At 42.1% G+C, this 24,021-nt stretch overlaps 1 protein-coding gene across 1 annotated transcript in view; it reads right to left on the reverse strand.

The window, feature by feature from the left end:
• Positions 1-24,021, reverse strand: part of LOC143986868 (uncharacterized) — a 57,287-nt gene that overhangs the window by 25,150 nt on the left and 8,116 nt on the right. Inside the window, exons 3-4 of the mRNA XM_077485274.1 lie at positions 21,675-21,757; positions 2,535-4,177 (exon numbers count right to left, since the gene is read on the reverse strand). Of these exons, the coding sequence (XP_077341400.1) occupies positions 2,535-4,177; positions 21,675-21,757 (1,726 nt within the window). The remainder of the gene's footprint in view (positions 1-2,534; positions 4,178-21,674; positions 21,758-24,021) is intronic.

A 24,021-nucleotide genomic window follows, 5' to 3' on the forward strand; every position in this document is an offset into this window, starting at 1 on the left:
CTTTTACGAATTTTGGAACGAAAATTTGTAATTTTTACGAAAAGTTAACGAACCTAAAAGTTAAAAATCCAGGAAGTCAGCACAGGGATGGTGAGAACCCTATGGGAATTTCTATGCTTACAAATTTCATACGAAATACAAATTTCTTTAAATTTCGGATCCAAATTAACAGAATTGTGACTGGCGTTTCGTTCACCAATCAGAGGAAGTCAGCACAGCACAGGGATGGTGGGAACCTCTCATAAAGGGCACAGCGTGTGTACACTCAGACCCGGGAACTCAACACAGGGATGGTGGGAACCATATGGGAATTTCTACGCTTACGAATTTTAAAAATGAATTTCGGATCCAAATTAACAGAATTGTGACTGGTGTTTTGTTCACCAATCAGGGGAAGTCAGCACACCACAGGAATGGTGGGAACCCCTCATAATGGGCACAGCGGGTGTATACTCAGACCCGGGAACTCAGTACAGGGATGGTGGGAACCCCTCATAATGATAAATTCATCATAACGAACTTTCGTTATTTTAACGACAAGTTTACGAATCTAACGAAAAATCTTTTTTTTTGTACGGAGCGAAACGGAACAAAACAAAACTAGTTTTTTGATGGCGCCCATGTCTACATAAAGGGTCTTTGATTGTCTCCGCACAATAAAATGGATACAAAATATTCTCCAGGTGGTACAGGACTCCCGACAGAATACACAACTTTCACCCTAGTATCCCCCTTTGTGCTAGAGATGCAACACCGATCACGGTTCTCTATTACATATTTGGTGGGAATGCCCCCTAATCCAACCCTATTGGAAATTGGTACATCGTCTTATCTCACAAATCACAACATACACTCCGCATTTCACTCCAGCCCAATATCTACTCCACCAGACTTCCATTCCCCAATAGGCCTACACAAAATCGCTCACTCTACACCTCATAAACGCAGCAAAATTATGTGTACCCAGTGACTGGAGTACTACTCCCCCCCCCCCCCCAGTATATCCGAATGGCTCCGTAGAGTTGGGAAAATAGCTGAGATGGATAATCTAGTCCAGAGATACTCCAGAAAAATTTCATAAAACATGGGCACGTTGGCTTCATTTCAAAGAATCAACATCAATGTATGTCAATGTTCGCAACTTAATTCAAGACTGTAATGATGCTTGGTTCCATATCTCATTATCTGTAACATGCAATTTCTTTAATAAAAATACTGAAACAAAAAAAAGTTGGCAAGTATGTTTTCTGATTAAGATCTTTAAACATAATCAGTGAAGCGTGATAGATATTTTTGAATGATGCTGTTTTTTTTAGGTCCTGGTACTGTAGCTATATTTTGAGGAACTGTGGAACTTCTCGGTGCCCAAGTAAATGTGATTTCACCTGCTCTAAATTTAAGGATGGAACGCATTATGTCCAATAAAAACGATTGATCTGTTGGTTCATAAATTTTGGAAACTGTCCAATCCTTTTTAGCCTTGCTGGTAGTCATTCTGAAATGTAATGTGCCTTCAGGATCACTGACAGCTATAGGATTGTTGATAATGGCTTGAACCCTTTGTGCATTGCGGTTGTGGTCCATTGCAGCAAGTTGAGTTCTGGCTACCATACTATCAATTTGAAAATGGTGTTGTTTGGAGCGGTATTTTAGTGCCATACTGTGGAAAACTTCGAAATTTCCAGTATGGCAAAAATTTGATAGATGCTCTATGGCTTTCAAAATACGTTTATCATTCACTACAGCTTTGAGATGGTGATGTGCGGCAGAACCAGCTTCAAGCCACAAATAGTGCTTACCTTCGGAATCATTCAACGGTCTGTGACTGCAGGATTGATAAATATTGGCATTGCTCCATTCGTGAACGTTAGCAGCATGGTAGGCAAGGGACACCCATTTTTCCTTTAACAATTTTGCATCTCGCTGGCAAGTGCTAGCTGACCACCAAAGGTGGTTTATAGCTGGAGAAACCCATGCAGCCAGTTTTTCACAATTTTTTCTTCGACTAGCCTGATGCAACTTGTTTCCAATTGACTTTGCAAAATGCCACATGTCGAATTGATGTTTAATTCCAACATAATTTTCCTTAATCGACTTGCGTATGCCTACGTGCCCGTCAGTGGCAACGACCTTAACATTCAAATGGTCAGCAAGAATGCGATCTAGAACAGTATTGAAAGCTTTTTTTTCCGAAGCTACTGACGAAATTCCAGCTTCCAACTGCTCTACTTGAAAATCAACAATTTTGTTGGTTTTCAACTCGAGGAAAGTATACGTGCAATATTTAGCACTGAATCCAGGGGAGTCGCATCGACAATCTCCAGCTAGAGTTATGACATTGCGGTCAAGATGTTGGACAACGGATTCTCTTTCTTTTTGCCAATGATAATCGATTGCTGGGAAAATAAATTTCGATTGATTTTTATAGTGTGTTGATTTTGAAATGGATGGCACTCCAAAAAATTTGAAAAATTGTTTTATTTTTCTTAAATTTGAACCGGAACATAGTATGGATGCCGACAGAAGTATATTACCAGCTGGCATGCCCCCTATGAATGGCTGACTTGACCATAAGTGAAATTTGTGTTGGTTTGAGCAAAATCCAGTTACCACTATGGCAGACCCAACCAGGTACTTCTTAATCTTTTTAATTAGGCCATTGCAGGTAGGAAAGGCTTTGCAACGGGAGCTCATGAGAAGCTGTGTTAGGCAGCTATCAAATACTATAAATTTTTTCTCACTGGCATATTCATCGGGGTCGTTATTTTCCGTTAAAGGCATGAAAGAGTTGTCTGGGTCATCTTCATCGATTAAGAAATGATCACACTCTTTTTCAAAATCTGCTTCCTCCTCTTTTATTGGATGGTAGCTGGGATCGTGGTGGTGCATAGAGGAGGTCGATGTTTGTAAACTGTTTTCCACATCACTATATGTTTTTAGTGGAGATATGGTTGGTGAGATTGCGGGGCAACCCTTAATTTGGGATACAGTTGGCGATTTCCTCAGAGCAGGTCGTGCGGTTAGATTTGGGCATGTTGAATTATCCACCACAACTAATGGATTCCATATTTGTTTTGGAGTCTCGCACATGGAGGGATTGAGAAATAGATCCTTTTTTCTCATGTTATTTTCATCTTGTGAGATTGTGCCATCTGTTGGCCTATCTTTCAAAGTCGTTAAATTGAAAAGATCACACTGTATCCCAATGCTTTTTGTTTTTGGTTTAATATTGACATGCACCGACTTATGACTCAAACCAAAAGATTTATCGAATTGAGTATGCTTATGCTTTTGAGATGGATAGTATTCGGTATTTATTCCAATCGTTTTTCGGCTCCTTGCCTTGTATTTCCTTTTTTGGCGAACTGTATTGGCCATATAATTCTGCATCTCTACATTAAATACTTGTGTTCCTACTGTTTGCTCTACAACATCTGTATCATCCTTTGCCATATGCATGGCAACGCACTCAAAATGTTTTTCATTAAAATATTCTTCTGTTGATGTATGAGAAGCCAATGGCACATCAGTAGAGTTCAAAACAAAATTGGAACATTCTAATTCTTTTTGGTTATCCAAGCGAAGTTTTTTAAAGTTGTTGCGGTCTCCAAATTCAAATGATTCAAAGGTAGTTGTTGACAAACTTTGTGGGTTCTCTGATGTTTGGCGCCTGCACTGTGTAGCACATTTAGAACTAACCTTGCTACGGCTCATCGATTCACATATAGGAAAATAATCTGATTCGGTGTTCGAAAAATTTGTTCTATTTTGAATGCATTGGTTTTCAAAATTGTTGGATGCAGACTGGGAGGTTTCCGATTCAGGAATTGGATTTACACGTGTGTTTCGAAAATAACTGTGTTCTTCGAGTTCTTTGGAAACATGTAAATCTGGTGGAGGCAAATTCTGACTTGGGACTGCATTTTTTTTTAAATACATTTTTTTACCACGTTGCTCATAGTCCACTTTTGAAAAATGCAACGAGCATATTCTATATTCGTTATTGCGAGAATTATACATTTTTTCAACCAGGGATGAGATATGACCATCATCCATCCTGATCATCTGTAGCCAGTTCAGGATTCTCTCTCGTTGTCTTGGGAAAACATGTAGCACAGTTTGAGGTTCTCGGGTTCTCCATGAAAAGGTGCAGCCTTTTACCATGCAACTAGGCATCCTAAAGTAACATAAAAATAGCAGTAAGAAACTGTTATTTATGAAAGTGATGTCAATGCACTCAATAGCAAATTCAATTCTTAATTATATACACTAAATACTGTGGATAGCATGAATTAATATATACTAGAGCTGCACAATTCTGGCTAAAATGAGAATCATAATTTTTTTGCTTCTCACGGCGTAACATCATCTTTCACATTAAATCAAAAAAATTTGGCTAACTTTACTTTACTATTTTTTTTTTTTTTTAATTAATTGAAGTGTATTTTTTTCAAAAAAAATTGTGTTTGAAAGACCGCTGGCCAAATGCACTGTGACATAAAATATTGCAGCAATTGACATTTTATTCCCTAGGGTCTCTGCTAAAATATATATAATGTTTGGGGGTTCCAAGTAATTTTCTAGCAAAAGTAAACTCTCCCACTCTGATGCTTCTTTTCATTTAGTCCATTATAATAATTAATTATCAAACTGTAATCCAGCCCAAATCGCATATTACTTACTGTTTAAAGAAACTTTAAAAAGCTTGTTTCCAGGGGTAAGGCAGCACCATCTTAAGTATTGTTTTCTGAGTCCACAGTGAAGTGTATTTCCGCCCTTACATTGAGCACGTCCTGTACTGTTAACCAAGCCTCCTTCTCAATCCAACGTTTCTATGGCAACCCTGCTTCCCTGTTCATAGCTGACTTGTTTTATTTCATAGTATTTACTTGTGCCGATTATCTAGTGTTTGCCTGTGTCAATCTTATCAGCTTCAGCTGATAAGACTGCAGTAATGGCCAGGTTTACACTGCATGTCATGTCACATGGTGTGTAGGAGGAAGCTCTGAATGATTATGAAGTCTCCTGGGAGTTCAGTGCTGTGCCATAGGAAGTCCTGATAACAGATAGACACGCACATAGAGAGTGTGCCGTAAATCAGGTGGAGATCTGAGAATGCTCAGTGACTTCATTCTAAAGAACAAAAAGGATTACAACAATACTAAGCAAGTAAGGAGATATCTACAAGCAGTGTTCATTAGGGTTTTTTATGCTGATTTACATGGGACAAAGTTGTGGGGGAAGGTTTACAACCACTTTAAGAAACAAGTGTCAGAAAAAGATTTAGACTTTAAGTGGTTAAACTTCCTGCATGTACACGTTGCTTAAAAACTTGGCAGACTGCCCGGATTTTTTTTTTCATACAAGTTTATCTTATTGTTCTAAGAAGGAAGAGTTAGTTACAATGTTTCATGTTAAAAACTTGTCAGGTTGCTGGGATGTTTTCTTTTGACAGCTGAGTGAGCAGATAAGTCTCTACACTTGTTATATGAAAGAATTGGCAAACTCTGCAATAGAGGGGGGGTTGAATCGAGATCATGATTTTTTTAACGATTAATTGTGCAGCTCTAGTATATATACGCTAAAAGTCTATCATTGCATCTCATCAATTTTATAATGTGAAAATCCAGACTTGTAATAAGGAAAAGTCCACCAAAGTAAACTAAAATTGCTACATTCACAGACATCCACAATCTAACACTCTCCAATTTAGCCCTGTAAAGAAGAAATGTCTATACATACCTTTTTATGAAGGTATGGGCCTGCGCTGAGCCGTCAGCGGCATCCAACAACGGAAGCCCCATAGTACCTCTATGGGTGACCTCACTTCACAATCATTTCACTGCCGTCGTCGGCCGTGTCCTCTGCAGAGCTTCCTGCTCTTGGAGACCAGACCGGCTTAAAAAAAAAAAAAAAAGGTACTGTATGTATACTGAATTATTATTTACAGCAGGGCTCAACAAAATCCGGGCGCCAGGTCGCATTTGCGACTAGAATTAGCGACCTGGCGCAGCACAGCTGGGGGTATCCTGTCTCCGTGGACCCCCCCGGCGTGATCGCGTCGGGCCATTCCGCCGGCGGCCGGTAATTGAGGCCGCGGCTTTGAGGCCTTCTGCGGTCCTATGATTCCTTCTGGAATCTGGCACCCTTTTGTGGTGGCCGTTGGTATGACAACCAGGAATGCTAATGGAGCTTCCTCTGCCTGTTTTTTTATTGCCTGCTTATCTCCTTCCCTTTATTTAGAACCCCCTAAACATTATATATATATTTTTTATTCTAACACCCTAGAGAATAAAATGGTGGTTGTTGCAATACTGTCTGTCACACCGTATTTGCGCAGCGGACTTACAAGTGCACTTTTTTTGGGAAAAATAATTTATTTAATAAAAAAATAAGACAACAGTAAAGTTAGCCCAATTTCTTTTTATATTGTGAAAGATAATGTTACGCCGAATAAATTGATACCCAACATGTCACGCTTCAAAATTGCACCCGCTCATGGAATGGCGACAAACTTTTACCCTTTAAAATCTCCATAGGCGACGTTTAGAAAAATTCTTTTTTGAGTTACAGAGGAGGTCTAGGGCTAGAATTATTGCTCTCGCTCTACCAATCACGGCGATACCTCCTATGTGTGGTTTGAACACCGCTTTCATATGCGGGCGGGACATGGCACGTTTAAAAAAAATTTTTTTTTTCTTATTTTAACTTTTTTTTTTTTTTTTCACTGTTCTTTTAAAAAGAAATTGTGTCACTTTTATTCTTATTATGCCCCGTACACACGAGAGGAATTAAGTCTGACAGACCTCCAAAGGAGTTCCGCCGGAGTTCCGCTGGAGTTCCGACGGAGTTCTGGCGGACTTTTCGACCGAACGGACTTGACCACACACCATCACACCAAACTCCGACGGAGTCGAACGTGATGACGTACGACTGGATTCGACGTAGGAAGTTCATAGACAGTAGCCAATAGCTGCCCTAGCGTCGGTTTTAGTCCGTCGGAGTAGCACACACACGAGCGGATTTTTCAAAGGGGACCGGGTCCGGCGGAGTTCCGTCGGGAAAATTTAAAGCATGCTTCATTTCTAAAGTCCGTCAGACTTTAGCTTCGCTAAAGTCCGTTGCAGCCCACACACGATCGGATAGTCCGCCGGACTCAGTCCGTCGGAGTTTGGATGTCGAAAAGTCCGCTCGTGTGTACGGGGCATTACAAGGAATGTAAAAATCCCTTGTAATATAAAAAGCATGACAGGTCCTCTTAAATATGAGATCTGGGGTCAGAGAGACCTCACATCTCATATTTACACTAAAATGCAATAAAAAAAAAAATTGTCATTTGAAAAAAATAAATAAATAAAATGTCCCTCTAAGAGCTATGGGCAATGACTTGGAGACAGGTGGGGGCGGCGGCGCCATCTTCCCCTCACTCGTCTCCATGTCAGGCCAGGGACAGGTCCGGATCGCCATTACCGACCTGGCTCCTAACTTTTTAAGCTGGCTCCTAGATTCCAAGCAAATTTGTCAAGCCCTGATTTACAGGGCTAGAAAGGTTAGTGTTAAGGCCCATACACACGCTCAGACTTTTTGACAACAAACATGCAAATTAGCTGTTTTGGAGCAACATCCGACCGTGTGTACGCTCCATCGGACAAACTTTTTTGGTTTTCATCTGACTTTTGTTGGCTGTGAGAACAGACAAACTTTCTGGCAACAAAAGTCCAATGGAGCAAAGTCTGATCGTGTGTACAGAAAACCATAGGACTTTTGTACAAAGTACAAACAGGCATGCTCAGAACCAATGCAAAAGATCAGACAACAATACAGAAGTTGACCAAAGGTGGCGGTAAAGAGCAGAAAAACCACATGATTTGGTGAAAGTTGGCTGAAAAAGTCCTGCTGTGTGTATGCAATACAAGTTCAGGGCCGACGCCCTTTGTACAAAAATCCAAGGGAAAGTTTGTACAAAGTCCTATCGTGTGTATGAAGCTTTACATTGCGGCTGTCTGTAGATGTAGTGATTTTGTTTCCGAGTCTGAGATGTAACAGTAAGAAATTGCCATAACAAAACATGGATCCATCATGCTTTGTATCAAAGATACAGGCTGGTGGTGGTGTAATTGTGTGGTGGATATTTTCTTGGCACACCTTGTGCCCCTTATTACCATTACAGAATTGTTATAAAGTCACTGCTTACTGGAGTATTGCTGCTCACCACGTCCATCCTTTTTATGACTACAATGTACCCATCTTCTCCTTTCGGGCCAGATAATGCACCATGTCACTAAGCTCAAATCATCTCACCACTGGCTTCTTGAACATGACAATGAGGTCACTGTACACCAATGGCCTCCACACTCACCAGATCTCAATCCAATAGAGCACCTATGGGATTTTTGTGGAATGGGAGATTGGCATAATTTGCCTGCAAATAATAAATCTGAAACAACTGCGTGATGCTATCATATTACTATGGACCAAAATCTCTGAGGAATGTTTCCAACAGGTTTCTGAATCTATGCCACGAAGAATGAAGGCAGTTCTGAAAGCAATAAGGGGATCGAATGCAGTACTACTAAAGTTTACCTAAAGTTTACCTAATAAAGTGTGGAAAAGGGATTGAGAGAGTAACTAAGACTCTCTCAAAAAAGGCGGACTTTGTGGGCACAACACGAAGCACTAATTATATAAAAATTGTATCTTTATTACAAATTTTTTTTAAAACGCATATAGATATAATAAAAAACAACACCCTCTACTACACAAAAGGTCAACAGATACCCAAATACAGACATGGAATCTTTCATTGAGTAGGTGAGAGGTCCATAAATATACAACCAAAAAAGGGGGTACATGTAATAGTTAAAAGGCCAGGTCCAAGAAATACTCCATGCTTTCTTGTCAACGTGTTTCACATCTAATTGCTTCCTCAGGACATGCTGTGTAGGTGCTGATATAAAATTAAAAAATATAAATGTGCTTGATTTAAAGCGGTTTTCACACACACATTATTTTTTTTTATTTTTTTTATTCTGTTTAAAAGTAAATTCATGCTAAAGTCAGACATACTTGTACTGATGCTTCCCGGTATCCTGGTCCGTTTTCCTGTCTAATCGATAGTTTTATCATGTCATGTCCAGCAGATGTCATCTTGCTTGTGGGCATTTGAAGCCCACAAGCAATCACTTCCTTGTTCCATTGCATTAGAAGTACCAGCATTCCTTGCTGGATCCCGCGCATGCTCAGTGGCAACTGCGCCGCGCAATCATCAATGTTGCCCTACCTAACAATGGCTAATTTCAAAACGCCCTCCAAACGTGGCCGGCGTAATGACGTCATGCGTTGAAATCACGCGAGATTTCGCATCGGACCTCCGCACTGACTCCTGGGATGAATTACACGAGATCCCAGGAGACAATGCGGCGATCACCGGACATGATGCGGATCCCAGCACAAACACCGCCCACAGCCGCAGGGAATGAAAACTAAGATTACAAACATGAACAGGTACGATTTAAAAAAAAAAAGGCCATTGTGCACTCTTTGCTGCATTTACAAACGAATGACCCTAACTTTTGAAAGTGTGTGCAGAACCGCTTTAATTTAAATACGTTTTTATTGGTTTTAAACATAACATATCATATTGCTGATACAATAGCTGTGGGTATGAGGAGTCAAGGTTTAGCAGTAGAATTAAACATTGTACATATTGTTATAGCGTCTTTACATACCAGTTTCTAATCTCATACACTGTAATATAATTATGTTAGCTAATAGTGATGGACGAACTTCCGACGGGACGTTTCGCGAACGCGGCCGATAGTTCGCGAACCGTAACGTTCGCGGCGGGCCCCATTGACTTCAATGGGAGGCGAACTTCGCAAACCTATAGGTCAAATTTGCAGCCACAAAATAATTATTAGCTGTGCAAACATAGTCCCACCACATGGCCAATGACATAACACATGTATGAGGTGAATCTGGGATCGACAACGACAAGCATTCTTTTTTTATATGGGAAATTGTTGTGACAATTCAGCACTGTGGAGCGCATGAAGGCAATGGAGGAGAGGGAAGGTCAGGGTAGGCAAAGAAGAGGGTGCAGGAGATGATCACCAGCAGCGTGACATACAGCAATGACACCTGCACCGTGATAGAGTCATCTGACAACAGCACCGTGATAGAGAGCACTGACATCAGCAGCGTGACATGAAGCAATGACACCAGCACCGTGATAGAGAGCACTGACATCAGCAGCGTGACATGAAGCAATGACACCAGCACCGTGATAGAGTCATCTGACAACAGCACCGTGATAGAGTCATCTGACAGCAGCACCGTGATAGAGTTATCTGACAGCAGCACCGTGATACAGAGCACTGACATCAGCAGCATGACATAAAGCACTCACACCAGCACCGTGATATACAGCACTGACAGCAGCACCGTGATAGAGAGCACTGACATCAGCACTGTGATATACATCACTGACACCTGCACTGTAAGCAGCCCCAGGAGGAAGTCAGCATAGCACAGGGATGGTGGGAGCCCCTCATAAGGAGCATAGCACAAGGATGGTTGGAGCCCCTCATAATGAGCATAGCACAGGGATGGTGGGAGCCCCTCATAATGAGCATAGTACAGGGATGGTGGGAGCCCCTCATAATGAGCATAGCACAGGGATGGTGTGAGCCCCTCATAATAAGCAGCCCCAGGAGGATGTCAGCATAGCACAGGGATGGTATGAGCCCCTCATAATAAGCAGCCCCAGGAGGATGTCAGCATAGCACAGGGATGGTGTGAGCCCCTCATAATAAGCAGCCCCAGGAGGATGTCAGCATAGCACAGGGATGGTGTGAGCCCCTCATAATAAGCAGCCCCAGGAGGATGTCAGCACAGCACAGGGATGGTGTGAGCCCCTCATAATAAGCAGCCCCAGGAGGAAGTCAGCACAGCACAGGGATGGTGTGAGCCCCTCATAATAAGTAGCCCCAGTAGAAATATGACCCACCCCTGTATACCACCCCTGCGGAAGGGCCTGCCTCTTCCTCTGCCTGTCATTTTTTAAATGACCCTGTGACAAAACTCCTTTTGTGGACTTTTGTGGACCAAGTAGGTTGTGTGTGAGTGATTAGCAGACTGTACGTCAGTCCCTATACCGATGAAGGACTGCTACAGTATAGGGCAGCGGTCAGCAGTAGTGCACCTCAACCCTATGTATTGTGGACCGATACCAGTCCTTATAGAATAGCAGACTGTACCTCACTCAACCCTATGTACTGTACCACCCTAGACAGATCAAGTTACCAGTCCTGATAAAGAGCTTTGTGGAACAAGTGAGTTGTGAATGATTAGCAGACTGCAGCAGAAGGGCAGCAGTCAAGTATAATATTCTTTCTATATTTGGAAGAAAGAATATTATACGTGTACAAGCCTATTACCATACCACTGATACCAGTCCTGAAAAGAACCTTTGTGGACCTAATATAGTAACAGCTACTGATTAAACTGACCCTCACTGCCTCACACACTGCTTCCTGCCTGTCCCTATATAAACTGACAAAACAGAGGCTGCTGGAACAATAACTGGTTACTGGAATAGCACTTTTGTGGACCTGATAGTAACAGCTAATGATTACACTCTCCCTGCAGCACACAGCGTCCTGTCCCTTTCTCTAAACTGACAAAAGCACAGCACTGCCTATCCTGAACTACACCTAACACCTATACCAGTACTGGAAAGAACTTTTGTGTACCAAATAGCTAGCGATTTGTGTCACTGTAATCTCTCCCTGCTCCACACAGCAACCTCTCCCTATAGTGACAGAAGAAAGAATGTAAAATGGCCGCCGGATCGGGTGTATTTATAAGTTAGGGGGAATGTCCAAGTGTCCATGTGCTGTAATGTCTCAATTGGCTGTCCTGTACCCCATGATGGATGTGTCATCATAGGTCATAGTTCTTTTACACAGAAAAAACACGGAAGTCCGCCGGGCGAACGGCGCCAATAGTTCGCCGAACGGGCGGACCGCGAACAGCCGAAATTCGCCGCGAAACGACCGCCGGGCGAACCGTTCGGCCATCACTATTAGCTAATCATAGTATCAGAATATTACTCCAATCTCTCAATATCTCAAAAAGTATAGGCGTCTAAACTTGAATTGCTAATGAATTGAGAGTGCATTTAAAGCATGTATTACTTGGAGCTCTGTAGGAGTAGATGTAGGAGTAGATATATATATTGCATAAAAATGAACTAAACAAATTAAAAGAAAGAAACAAGCTATTCATCACATTCAGGTTAGGAACAGAAGGTTGTGTTTTCATTAGGTTTTGATTAATCTCATTGGTCTTTGTATCTCTTGTACCAATCTAACCAATGTGCTTGATTTAACCATCCCCCGCACTGAGTTCCAACTGACTTATACTATTTTGCCTCTGAGAGGTAAGATACTATATATAGGAATAGTTTAACTAGAGCTTACATACTGAGAAATTCTCTATAGAACAATGCCTATTTTATCTACAGGGCTGCCAGTTCCTTTTGGTCACCCTGGAGGGTGGACTTTGGGTGGTCCAGGGGTTCTATGTGGAAGATGAACTCAATATTTGAATTCCTGATTCTTGGAAGGATGGATTGGGTTCTCCTTTGTTTTGTGTGGTTTCACCCATTACTTGACCTTCATTGTCAATCGGGCAAACATATTTAATTTTATAGATTTTATTTTTTCCAAGATGCATACATGTGTGTGTGTTCTATATATATATATATATATATATATATATATATATATATATATATATATATATATATATATATATATATACACACACACACACACACACACCTGTTCAATATCAGTATGTATAACTGCAATACCTATAAAATTAAAAAATATATAGAAAATCAATATCAGCACCTACCCAGTATGTCCTGAGGAAGCAATTAGATGCAAAACGCGTTGACAAGCAAGCATGGAGGAATTCATAGATCTGACCTTTTGACTATTACATGTACTCCCTTTTTTTGTTGTACGTTGATGGACCTCTCACCTACTCAATAAAAAGGTTCCATGCCTCCATGTCCGTAATTGGCTATCTGTTGACCTTTGTCTAGTAGAGGGTGTTGTGTTTGTTATATCTATATGTGTTTTTAAAAAATTTTGTAATAAAGATACAATTTTTATATAATTACCGCCTCGTGTTTTGCCCATAAAGTCCGCTTTTTTTTTTCTTTTTTCGAGAGAGTCTTAGTTACATAGTTAGTAAGGTTGAATAAAGACACCAGTCCATCCAGTTCAACCTGAGTAAGTGTGGGTGCGTGTCTACAATTATCCCTATTTAAGGTACCCATATAGCACTGTCAATTTACGCAGCACTCCACACATTCATCGCACACTCACATCGGTCCCTACCCTCAAGGAGCCCACAATCTAAGGTCCCCAACTCACATTCATATACTAGGGCCAATTTTGGACAGATGCTAATTAACCTACCAGCATGTCTTTGGACCCTTTCAATTATTTTTCTCTTATTTTTATTGGATGTTGGCATGGTGGGGGTCCTCCCTTCTTACCTAATAAAGTGTATTTTAAATATATTATACATCTGTGTTCTATAGAGCTATATACATTCTTTAGTCAGCCAATGTCATAGATATAACATGCCAATTACTTTAGTTTTTAGTATTGTTACTTGGCAGTTCTTGAGGATAACTGAATATTGATGGACTGTCAGATATTGCACTGTTCTAAAGGAGAACAAAAAAAAATAAATCTCTATGAAACATAGTGATGAGTTTATATCATAACAGCAATTTGAAAACAAAATATGACCATTAACTTGTACTGTGTAGGTTATGAGCACACAGTCTTTAAAAATGGATTACTCCTTTAATGGATTTTTAGAAGCAAAGTAAGCAACATAAATCACATAAAAAAAAAAAAAAAAAAGAATAAGGCGAATAGCTTTGAAAACATAAGGCAATGATGATTTATAAAAAAATAAAAAAATAAATAAAAACGTAAATCATGTCTCTATTCCCTAGAACAAATGAACCCACTGCTCTACAGCGTAAAAGATGTAGCACGCTTATTTCGGGAGGGACAAAGACTCTCATAGTGTACTACTCCGCATGCTTTAACCGCTTGCCGAGCGCCGCATCTACATATACGTCGGCAGAATGGCACCGACAGGCAAATGGGCGTGCAGGTACATCCCTTTAAATTTGCCACCCTGTGGTCCTGTGCGCGCGGCCCTGCCGCGAGATCCATGAGTGCGAATCGATACCCGCAATCGATACGAGTCGAATCGATACCCGCAATCGCCTCACAAAGAGGAAGAACTGGGAAATACTGATGTAAACAAGCATTTCCCCATTCTTCCTAGTGACAGTACACTGATCCCAGCTCCCTGTGATCAGGAGCGGCGATCAGTGTCATGTCGCACGTAGCCCCTCCCCCCACAGTTAGAATCACTCTCTAGGACACACTTAACCATGGCAGCACCCCTTCCTGGTTAACCCCCTTCACTGCCAGCCACATTTACACAGGAATCAATGCATTTTTAATTGCACTGATCGCTGTATAAATGTGAATGGTTTCAAAATAGCACCAACGTCTGACGTGTCCCCCATAATGTCGCAGATATAAGTCGCAGATCGCCGCCATTACTAATTTAAAAAAATATTAATAAAAATGCCATAAAACAATCCCCTATATTGTAGACGCTATAACTTTTGCACAATCCAATCAATAAAATCTTATTGCAATTTTTTTTTTTGCAAAAAATATGTAGAAGAATACGTATCGGCCTAAACTGATGAAAAAAATGTTTTTTTTTATGTATTTTTTGGGGATATTTATTATAGCAAAAAGTAAAAAATAATGTGTTTTTTTCAAAATTGGCGCTACTTTTTTTTGTTTATAACGCAAAAAATAAAAACCGCAGAGGTGATCAAATACCACCAAAAGAAAGCTCTATTTGTGGGGCAAAAAGGATGTCTATTTTGTTTGGGAGCCACGTCGCACGACCGCGCAATTGTCAGTTAAAGCGACGCAGTGCCGAATCGCAAAACGCGCTCTGGTCTTTGGCCAGCCAAATGGTCTGGGGCTTAAGTGGTTAAAGGAATTGACTAGTTTTAATGTTTCACTTATTTAAAAAAAATCACTGCTCCTAGCCAAACAGATTTTTTTTTTATTTACTTTTTTTGCATTGGTACATGTTCCCCCAGGACAGTGGCCCCCACCATGTTATTGTTTGACGCCCCCTTGCCTATTAGCCCAGAAAATGAGCATTTTTTAATTTGACAGATTTGGCTCCCATTTTCAATAGGATTTGGATTCAGACTAAGAATTTCTTATGCCGCGTACACGCGACCGGTCTTTTTGACAGAAAAGGTCAGACGGAACAAATCCGTTGGACAATTCGATCCTGTGTGGGCTCCATCGGACCTTTGCTGCCCAAAAATCTGCCTTTAGAAACAGAACATGTTTCAAATTTTTCAGCCGGAACTCCGCCGGACCCAGTTCCTATTGAAGAATCCGTTCGTGTGTATGCTAGTCTGACGGACAAAAACCAAAGCTAGGGCAGCTATTGGCTACTTGCTATGAACTTCCTTATTCTAGTCCGGTCGTACGTCATCACGTTCGAATCCGTCTGACTTTGGTGTGATTGTGTGTAGACAAGTCCGTTCATTCGGAAAGTCCGTCAGAACTCCGTCGGGAATACCTAGTCCGTCGAAAAGTCCGCTCGTGTGTACGCGACATTAGACACATCTCCACAATGAAAAATGTTCTGGTCTCGGAAGTGGGGGAATGTTCTGCCTCTGAAGGGGTTAATCTAGGTTTCCACACTATATATGTGTGTATCATCATCTGCTGGAGATAAAAGACATCACAGTGACTATGGAGGAGGAGGACGGACATGACGGGGGTTACTGGGTGTAAATAGAAAATAAGATCTTATTACCTCCTCTGCTGCCACTTCCAGTAACGTCTTCCCTCCACTTCCTCTCGATTCACCTCTCACCCAGAACTTCCTGTCTATACCTGACATCACTTCCTGTCTGTATTCCATAGAGATGTCCTGTTTGGGTGGAAGCAAGATCACCACCTTGTGGAGCTGAGAGGAACTGCAACCCTGGGAAATGTTTCGTAGTATGAACACGGCCTTGTGCTGTGTGTGTATGTACTGTATATCCTTATAGATGGGGTCATCTCCACTCCCACCAAGGGGGATAGAAATATATGAGAATAGAACAAGAACAGCCCCCTTTTTAGTGACAGACAAGACAGGGAGACCATGGATGGGACACTGTTATTTGATAATTGTTGCTGAGGGAACATTCATGTCTATATATGATGTTCTGAGGAATAAGATCTACAATTGGTGCGACATTTTTTGGTGGGACATGTGAGATTTATGAGAGGGTGTTGCTGTAGATTGCTTTTTCTTTGTCTTTTTTTGTTGTTGTTGTTTTTGTTCTTTTTTAGGGAAGTTTGCTTATGTATTGTTTTATATATACACACACACTCACTGTCCACTTGATTAGGTACACCTGTTCAATTGTATGGTAACACAAATTTCTAATCAGCCAATCTCATGGCAGCAACTCAATGCATTTAGGCCTCTAGACGTGGTGAAGATGAGCTGCTGAAGTTCAAACCAAGCATCAGAATGGGGAAGAAAGGAGATTTCAGTGACTTTGAACGTGGCATGGTTGTTGGTGCCAGATGGGCTGGTCTGAGTATTTCTGGCATTTTCACACACAACTATGTCTCTGGTTTACTGAGAATGGTGGGAAAAAGAGAAAATATCCAGTGAGCTGCAGTTGTGTGGAGGAAAATGCCTTGTTGAGGTCAGAGGAGAATGGGCAGACTGGTTCCAGATGATAGAAAGACAACAGTAACACACTCATTACACCCAAGGTATGCAGAATACCATCTCTAAATGCACAACACATTGATGGGCTACAGCAGCAGAAGACCACACCAGATGCCACTCCTGTCAGCTAAGAACAAGCAACTGAGGCTACAATTCGCACAGCCTCACCAAAATTGGACAATAAAAGATTGGAAAAACATTGGCTGGTCTGATGAGTCTCAATTACAGCTGCGACATTCAGATGGTAGGGTCAGAATTTGGCGCATGGATCCATCCTGCCTTGTATAACCAGCTCAGGCTGGTGGTGGTGGTTGTGTAATGGTGTAGGGGATAATTTCTTGGCACACTATGGGCCCCTTAGTACCAATTGAGCACGGTTTAAACACCACGGCCTACTGAGTATTGTTGCTGACCATGTCCATCCCTTCATGACTTCAATGTCCCCATCTTCTGATGGCTCCTTCCAGCAGGATAATGCACCATGTCACAAAGCTCCAATCATCTCACCACTGGACAATGAGGTCACTGTACTCCAATGGCCTCCACAGTCACTACATCTCATCTAATAGAGCACCTTTGTGATGTGGTGAAATGGGAGATTAGTATCATGGATGTGCAGCTGACAAATCTGCAGCAACTGCGTGATGCTATCATGTCACTATGGAGCAAAATCTCAGAGGAATGTTTCCAACACCTTGTTGTATCTATACCACGAAGAATGAAGGCAAAAGGGGGTCCAACCCGCTACTAGCAAGGGTTCATAACCCTGGACATAAAGGGTGTACCTTGGTCCGTAAGCAGTTCCTTACAAATACCCACGCGGCTAAAAACAAGAGATAGCTCTTTGGCTATGGTTTTGGCCGAGGTATTTCGAAGAGGAATTGCTTCTGGATAACGGGTGACATAGTCCAATATAACCAAAATGTACTGATGCCCCTGGCGGACTTCATTATCGGACCTACCAAATCCATTGCGATCCTTTCAAAGGGGACCTCAATGATAGGAAGAGGTACCAGCGGGTTACGGAAATGTGGTATAGGTGCCGACTTCTGACACACCGGGCAGGAGGAACAATAATTTTCTATTTCCTTCATGACCCCAGGCCAATAGAATCTCTGCAATATCCTCTCTCTGGTTTTCTCTGTCCCCAGATGACCTCCCAGAATGTGCCCATGGGCCAATTCTAACACCAACTTCCTGTAAGGTTTGGGCACCACAAGTTGCTCAATGGTTTCTTCTGCCCTTTGAGCCACTCGATACAGCAGGTCCCTTTCCATAGTGAAGTACGGATAAGTGCAGGTCTTATCTGGGTTCACTAACTCACCATCTATTTTCACCACATTTTCCCGTGCCTTTATTAGGGTGGGATCTTTTAACTGTTCTGTGGCAAAATTTTCCCTGTGAACCTCAAGATCTGAAAACTCCACAGACGGCATGTTTTCATCTGACGATGTTGGCTCCTCCCCAGTTTCTCGAGTTTCCCCCGCCAATACCGACAAGGGAAATTCAGGAGAGTCCTCACCACTCCCAGAGGAATTCTGGTCATCTTCCTGGTCTATAGGGGCACCAGTGGGGGGCTCTGGACAATCCCAGAGTTCCCAGAACTTTGGAAAATCCCTTCCCACAATAGCATCATGTGGTAAGTGAGACACTAACCCCACCTGATGAGAGAGGTTACCTTTGGGGGTCTCAAAAAACACTGAAGTTACAGGATACTCTCGGGTGTCCCCATGCACACAAATAACAGCCACCTTGTTTTTCCCAGAGACCTCTGTAGTAACTAATTCAGCTTTTATCAATGTTACCAGGCTACCTGAATCCAGCAACACATCAACATTTCTACCATTAATACACATTTTACATAAATGTTTCTCAGGTCCCCGAATGGCAGTGCATGCAACTGTCGCAAACAGCGACTGACGTCTCTCCCTTATAAAGTCACATTGCATAGGCTCATCCACAACTGGGCAATTGGCTGCAATATGTCCCTCTTGCCGGCAGCGGTAGCAAATAATCTTTTTCGCTGCCTCTTGCAGCATGGGCTTCCTGAGTTGCTCCCACCAGACCTTAGGTAGAACTCCCACCCTCTCACTCTCTCCACCCTCACCTCTTGGAGTCATCTTACCCGCCACTGGGGATGATCTGGTCTTAGGGTAGAAAGTCCGTGAGTCCCTGGAAGAGGTGGTCAGGTTCTCTGTAGCCAAGTACCTCTCAACCAGATCCACAAGTTTATCTGCATTTTCTGGGTCTCCATGGCTTACCCATTTTTGGATGGCAGTAGGAAGAGCTCTCAGGAAACGATCCATGACAACACGTTCCACAATGTTTGGTGCGGTCAAAGTCTCTGGCTGCAACCACTTCCTGCTCAGGTGAATGAGATCATACATTTGAGACCTGGGAGGTTTTCCAACCTGAAAAGTCCAATTATGCACACGCTGAGCCTGGACGGCCAGGGTGACACCCAGCCGTGCCAATATTTCTGTTTTTAGTACCACATAGTCTTTTGCTTGGTCAGGCTCTAGGTCATAATAAGCTTTCTGCGATTCCCCAGTTAACAGAGGGGCCACCAGTCCAGCCCATTGCTCCTTAGGCCACTTTTCCCTTTCAGCAGTCCTTTCAAATGTGGTCAAAAACACCTCCGGATCATCCTCTCCAGTCATTTTTGTCAGTAAACGGCTCACACCAACGGATGCGGTATTATTGTAACCACTTGCTTCATTGGTCTGCGGACGTTGCTGTATCAATGTCTCTATTTTCTGTTGAAAACTCTGCTCTTGCTTCTACAACAGGTCTATGAAGCGGGCTTCAGATTGCTGCTGGGCTTGTTGCTGAGCTTCCAAACTCTGCTGGTGAGCCTTCTGCTGAGCTTCCAGACTCTGCTGCAAAGTCGCATTTGTCTGCTGCTGGGCTGCAAGGCTCTGTTGTTGAGCTGCAAGGCTCCTTTGTAAACTCGCATTTGTCTGCTGCTGATTGGCATTTGCTAGAGCCAGCTGTCTCAGTATCTCCTCCATGCTGGCCTTAAAAAAAAAAAAACTGCCAAAATTCTCCACCAACTGTGAGGGGTTAGCTCGGCAGCGGGTGTGTGTGACCCCCTGGATGGGTTCACAACACAAAATCAGGCACAGCAGACAGCGTTGTAGGTGCAAAAAACAAAAGATGCGGTTTATTTATGCTACATGCAGTGATACATATAACAGCCAAACAAAAATAAAACATGAAAATAAATCCTGGTCAGCTTGACCTCTAACTACACACTTAGATTTCCTGTCTAACAACTGAATGCGGCCTTGTGCTGCACCAGTCCCTGTTGTAGAGGTTTGCCACACAGGCATTAACTCACCGCACAGAACAGATTTCACACTCCCCAGTCTATACAACACAAAACTGGTTCCAGGATGGAGCATCTCCCTAAGCATGCTGGGGTTTTTTGTAGAGGTCTTAATGAGCCCACTTACTTCAGCTGGGCTCATTAACTCTTCCCTTCTAGTTGTACAAGTCTGCATAAAGCCTGAATCTAGGGCACACATATTTCCCATCCTGGATACAACCAGGTGATTTTACCTGCGTGCTGCCACAATATACCGTATTTTCCGGACTATAAGGCGCACCGGATTATAAGGCGCACTAGCAAATGGCTGCCTGCTAATGGGATATTTCCATATATAAGGCGCACCGGACTATAAGGCGCACTGGATTATAAGGCGCATTTAATGAAACAAAACTCTGAACTCAAAACTTTGGTAATCCCACGAAGCTGCACTGCTTGGATTGGGCATTACGGCCATCTTAGTCAGGAGGTGTGCGCATTCATTCGTTCATTTTCTACGGTCTACCCGCTGCCCCAAAAATGGCTCCTGTTAAGAGACATGCTTACGAAGCGGATTTCAAACTCATCGCTATCAGTCACGCAGTAGAACAACCTGAGAGAGGTTTACGGTACGTCGGTTTACGGTAAGAGACCGGGTGGCTTTTTCCACAAATCTCCATCCCTATTGATCTGTGACTCCATGCGCGCCCATCTGACAGATACTGTCAAAGCCCAAGTGAAGAAAACTTATTCGGTGCTTGCCATCATTCCGGGTGCATTAACCAAAGAACTCCAGCGATGTCAACAGGTCATATATAAGGCGCACTGCATTATAAGGCGCACGGTCGATTTTGTGAGAAAATTTAGGGCTTTTAAGTGCGCCTTATAGTCCGAAAAATACGGTATAGAAATATATTACTGCTGAGTCCAACCTTTCTCAGCCGGGATTCCTCCAAAAGGTTTCTAGGAGTTCCTAAGAAAATAAGATTTTTTGTTTACCTGTAAAACCCATTTCTTGGAGGAGTGCACCAGGGGACACAGAACATCTTTTTAAATCCTTGTTAACACCATTATGTACCATCCACAGGTGACACTGGAAAAAAGGGCAGAAGTCCCCTCCTAGTGCACAACCCCGCCTCAGTATGCAGGGCTCCAGTTTTGCAACAAGCCATAGACCATAACACAGAGCGGAGGGACCTCTGTGTCTCCTGATGTACTCCAAGAAACGGATTCTACAGGGAAACCAAAACATCTTATTTTCTTTATCGTACATCACAGGACACAGAGCATCTTCTTAAATCCTTACTAACAGGGATGTTCCACTAGAACACGAAGGGAGGGCAACAAGTCAACAGGTTCCAAAAACAACCAGAAATAGGAAAGAACCTCACGCAGACACCTACAAAATGCAGTTTCTCAGCGTTTCACATCCACCTAGTAAACATCGAAAAGAGTGTGCCAAAGACCAGGTAGAAGCTTCACAAACCTGATACACTTAAAAGGGTAGATAGTGTCATCCTCAATAAAAGGTGGAACCTGTCCTTTGAAACCATGATCTTGGGCAATAAGCTGACAAATTCAACAGAAAAAATTTGACATGGAAACTGTGTGATCCTTCTTTTTGGACTTCAGGTGCCACAAAGAGAAATCTGATTGCAGAATTTCAGCAGTCAACCTGATAGCACAATGAAATATCCAACATGAGAAAAACCTATTCCCCCGATGACTGAACCTGAGGACAAAGAAAGCTAATACTCTGTTCTGGTAGAGATGAAAAGATAGAAACCGCTTTAGATAAAAAAAGAGGTCAAAAAGCTATATTAGCATGAAGGCAAAGACCAAGAAAGACTCCTTACAGAAAAGGACAGCAAGTTCCAAAGTCCTATGAGCTGAGGTAATGGCAACTAGAAGACACAACCTTCCATGTCAAACAACAAAGGGAACAAAGGGAAGGTCCTGAACAGGCTCAAATGGAGAATTCTGTAAAAACAGAAAGAACCAAATTAAGATCTCATGAAGCCAATGACGGGCTGACTGGAGAAACAACAAGTGTGACATCTAGTACAAAAGCATGCACCAAGAACAGGAACAGCAATCAGCGTCCAAAAGACAGGCAAAGCCACAATATGACTCTTGATCATATACAAGGCTAGAAACAAATCAACCCCCATTTGGAGGAATCCAAGATACAACAAGGAGGAAACCTCTAGGCCAACACCAAGCAACATACTGCCAAGACTTTTGAAAAGTCTTCATTGACATCGTCATACTAGCCTTCAAAAAAAGCAGGAAAAACAAAAGGCCTAGACACCTCTATCTCTTAAAACCTTTTTGACTGCAATAGCCAATCTGGTATGCCCACTGACAACATAAGGCTGGAATAATCTGGCCTTGCAACTGCAGAACTTGACTATCCAGAGATCCAAGGATTGCCCTCTGACAGGTCACAACATCGGAACACCGTGTTCTCCTGGTCCCAGTCACAACATACAAAAGCACAGGAATTCCTTCCACCTGAATCCAGTGAAGCAAATGAGGGAAACATGCAGCAGAGGGAAGACAGAAGCAGGGATAACCGATCCCACAATGTAACCAGAGCAACTAACACAGATGCATGAAGGACGCTGGTCTTAAAGTGGTTGTAAACCTTTACAAACCACTTTGACCTACAGGTAAGCCTAGATTAAGGCTTACCTGTAGGTCCAAGAAATATCTCCTAAACCTATACGGTTTAGGAGATATTTACAAAAAGACAGCCACCACTGTCTATGGCGCATGCACCATAGACAACGGCGCGCAGGCGCACTGGCTAGGGCCGCAGATCACAGCGAGATGCTGCTCGTGTCGGCTCCCGTGCGCATGCGCAGGAGTGACGTCATCGCGGAGCAGCAAGACCCGGAAGTCACTCCGGGATACATGGCAGCGGCGAACATGAAGATGCAGGACCGCTTCGGGGGCTTCGTTCTCAGGCAAGTTATTCATAATGAGCTAGTATTCTATGCATACTAGCTCATTATGCCTTTGCCTTGCAGGTTGCATTTTGAAAAAAAATTTTTAAATAGCCTTTACTTCCTCTTTAAGACACACTTGCTTTGTTCCCCATTGAACCTGGACTCCAGAAGTCCACATCGGGAGAGCCTCACCATTGACTGTGCTCCAGAACCCCTCCAGATGAAGAGCTCACTCCTACAGAGACAACTGCTGGAAAAATCCACCTGGCAAACATCCATTCCTGGAGGGTGAGCAACTACTAGAGCTTTAACCCCTTTTGCCCTGCAATCCACTTTTAAGTTCAGGTGACCAGTTTGCAGTTTTTCCATTGCTTTTTTTTTTTTCCATTACAGTTTATAGAGTTTGTTAAAAACCCTCAAACCATACATTTTCTAAAAGCACATGACTTATAGAATTTAAAAAAATGTGATACTGGTTTCTTTAGGGCACACAATAGTTGCTCAAATGTTTATCAATTTGCTGTTTTTATTAAATATACACTAAAATCATTATTCGTGGATACATACATGGCAAAAGTTAAAAAAATCCCTGCTAAATATAAAAGCTAAGACTGTATTGAATTATTGAATTAATAAATATTTGTTAATTTAGAATTTTATGAACTGGTGAAACTGAAGGTGTGCAAAACGGTAAATAAAAACAATTTACTCTAAAAATATGATATTATCTTTTTTCCATTACAGATTTCAGAGTTTGTAAAAGACCATATATATATATATATATATATATATATATATATTATTTTTATTTTTTTCTGAAAGCACTTGACCAGTAGAATAAATAAAACGTGCTACAGATTTTTTAGGCTCCATAATAGTTGT

This window comes from Lithobates pipiens, unplaced genomic scaffold (assembly GCF_037356315.1).
Source record: "Lithobates pipiens isolate NorthernLeopardFrog02 unplaced genomic scaffold, aLitPip1_a1.2 Scaffold_18, whole genome shotgun sequence".
Lineage (NCBI taxonomy): Eukaryota > Metazoa > Chordata > Amphibia > Anura > Ranidae > Lithobates > Lithobates pipiens.